Genomic DNA, 2,987 nt, shown 5'->3' on the forward strand with positions numbered 1-2,987 from the left:
CTTTTTTTTGTTGCTTGTTCTGAGGATATTTAATTCCTTATGGCCCTGCTGAATACATTGCCACTTCTAATTATGTTAGCTTATGATTTATACTGCAAGATCTTGTATTGTAAACTATGCTACATAAATTTTAGGACTTAAAAACGTTACATGTTAGAACCAAATGTAGGCCACATTTGGTTCAACCTTTTTTTATTATAAGAAAATACACTCAAGCCTAAAACATGATATGGCCACTATCTACGATCTACAAAAGGTAGTGATTTATTAACAAATAAATGCTCTTCACACAAATCAGACATTTTATCCAACATTACACATTTGATCGAACATTTGGTGTGCATAAACAATATAGCAACACAAATTTCATGAGAATATAAGCATGTTCCCTTTTAATTGTATATATAATGAACAAGGAATGACCATTTTACCTTTCATGGAACAATCACATGAACTAACATGTATATCAGCATGAACTAAAACTTTCACCAGATAAATAATTAAAACATCTTATCTTAATCATAATAAACTAGTAGATTACGGGGTACTGCACAGTATTAAAACCCCTTATATCATCATATCTAAAAACTAAAATCCATTATTTCACAATCATTCAACAACACTGTACAGAGAAACAATAAAACCCAACCAGGGCAAGTCAGTGAGTCGACTCAGTCAGTTACGCCCGAGCCTAACCAAATGCTGCTGATGTTTCGCAGCAGCCGCCTTATCCGCCGCCTCACGTTTCATCGTCCTCTTCGCCCGCCGCCCCACCGCCGCCACATCCCTAGCACCACCACCACCACCACCACCACCGGTTTCCTTCTTCTTTGGCTCACGCGATGAAGGGCCAGCGCCACCGGAATCTTGAAAATTAGACGGTGGTTGTTGGTGGACGGGCCGGGCTTCTTGTTTCCCCGCCCGGACAAACCCGTTGTGGCCCCACCTCCGGTTACCGATACGGATGTTGATGTTTGATGCGCGTCCAAGGTAGACTTCATCTAAATCTTCATCTTCTTCTTCTTCTTCATAGTCGTATGAATAGAAGAAGTCTTGTGTGATGTGATGATGATCTTCGGGTTCTTCATGGGGTTCGATGTGTAGAGGGTGGAACCATGAGGCTCTTAAGAGGAGGCAAACACTTTCCTCAAACATGTAGTCATGGATGCTGTTCATTTCTTTTTATTACAACATTGTACTTTTTAAGAAAAAAATTATGTATTTCTTTTATTCTTAATTGGGAAAATATTTCAATACCTGCCATCAAGAGAACGATGGATATTGAGGAACTCGAATGGGTTCTTGCATTGTGGGCAAGTTGGTTCCTTTTTATATGTGGCCCATCGGAGGATGCAAATCACACTATATATAAAAAGATGATTTGGGTTACGAGTTTATTTTATTAGCATTTTAGCATGTCACATCATATAATCATTTAGATTTTAAGCACACATGTATTTCAGATGAATCACAATTCACATATTTGTTTGCGTTCTCATTACAAAATGTAACATTTCATTTTTTTTTCTTTAAATACCTTCGTGTAATAAATCTTGTCCTTATAAGTTATAATCTTGTCACAATTTTATAACTTGTACTTTCATACAAAAAGTAGGATTTAGGTGTAACACTGTTGAGATCGTATTACATAACACTGTCTTATCTATTTGAAAAAGAAAATCTAACACATATTTTAATTCCTTATGGTCACATAATTATATACCTTGATAAGCAGCGATTAGATACAATCACTTTAATTATATACAATAATCCTTATGCTGTAGTGTCTTCTAAAGCATACTATAAACCAAAACATTATCTCCAACAGTACAGATGCGCATAGGATTCAAGAATCCATTAAGGTGATGTAGTAAATTGTTATTCTCTAATAAAAGTGGCACAAAAAACTGGTTCTTGAACTAGTTAAAAGGTAATATTATTATTATCTCTGAAAAGATTCAACTGCAACCATTTCTTGGTGTTTAATTGATATATTATATGTCAGTGTATGCGAATCGAGAATTAAACCGCTGATATATTATATGAAATGGGCATTTGTGATTGTAGAGAAACAAACCAGTAGGCATGCTCGCAACCTTTTACGAGGGCGGTTTCCTGTAACGCGATCTGATTCAAACAAATTGCACAAACCCCGTGATGATCTTCATCAGATAATGAAGTTTTCGGATGCAGAGTCTCTTCGTTACTAGAAACCACTTCGTTCTTCTCCTCCTGCCCAGGATCACAACCCTAGATCGATTAACTTGAAAACGAAAAACCAAACATCCCAACAAAATCATATTCACATAAAAAAACAAAACCCTAGAACATACAATTACATTAACAATCAACACCAATCCATATATATATCGATAATAGTAGGGTACCTGGTCATGGATCGATAGATCTGGAACGGCGTTGATGAGCTGTTGTTGGCCATCGATCTCAATGACTGCATCCATGGCGATAGAATGTAAAACTGCAAGTATGAAAAAGTGTTCGATGAAAGGATAGATGAGTAGGTAGAAAAAGGAAGAAGAAATTGATGAGATTCTTCAGGAATTATTCGGATTCCAAAGAGAGGGGAGAAAAAGAGGAGAGAGAGGGCAGCGCCCTGACAAGAGGGTTGAGGATGTGGATATCATAACAAGCGGCGTTTGCCGAGTCTCTCTTTTATATCACAAATCATTTTTATCCTTTTTATTTTTTTGACCGACTCACGTTTTTGGACCGGTTTGGTCTATACACGGGCCCAAGAAAAGTCGCCAAACCTAACGAAGCCACGGAACACCAACTGGATAAACATCATTTGTCAACATAAAATGAAAAGCATAATATATTTATTATTTACATTTGAAAAATACTCTATAAAACTATTAATTTTGTACCATTTTAATTCGGTAAGTGTTTTTTTATGTCTCGTTTCAGTCATTCATTGAAGTTTTTTTTGTCCTACCTTAATCGTTAATACTGGGTAGAATCGATTT

At 36.3% G+C, this 2,987-nt stretch overlaps 1 protein-coding gene across 1 annotated transcript; it reads right to left on the minus strand.

Moving 5' to 3' along the window:
• Positions 1-466: 466 nt before the first annotated feature.
• LOC111912387 (uncharacterized) lies at positions 467-2,650 on the minus strand. Its single transcript, XM_023908123.3, has 4 exons — positions 2,388-2,650; positions 2,078-2,232; positions 1,258-1,362; positions 467-1,168 (listed from the first exon to the last, which is right to left on the minus strand). Exons 1-4 carry the CDS (start codon positions 2,460-2,462, stop codon positions 676-678), a joined length of 828 nt encoding a protein of 275 aa, XP_023763891.1. The 5' UTR covers positions 2,463-2,650; the 3' UTR covers positions 467-675.
• Between the last annotated feature and the right edge of the window lie 337 nt (positions 2,651-2,987).

This window comes from Lactuca sativa, chromosome 2 (genome assembly GCF_002870075.4).
Source record: "Lactuca sativa cultivar Salinas chromosome 2, Lsat_Salinas_v11, whole genome shotgun sequence".
NCBI classification, from domain to species: domain Eukaryota; kingdom Viridiplantae; phylum Streptophyta; class Magnoliopsida; order Asterales; family Asteraceae; genus Lactuca; species Lactuca sativa.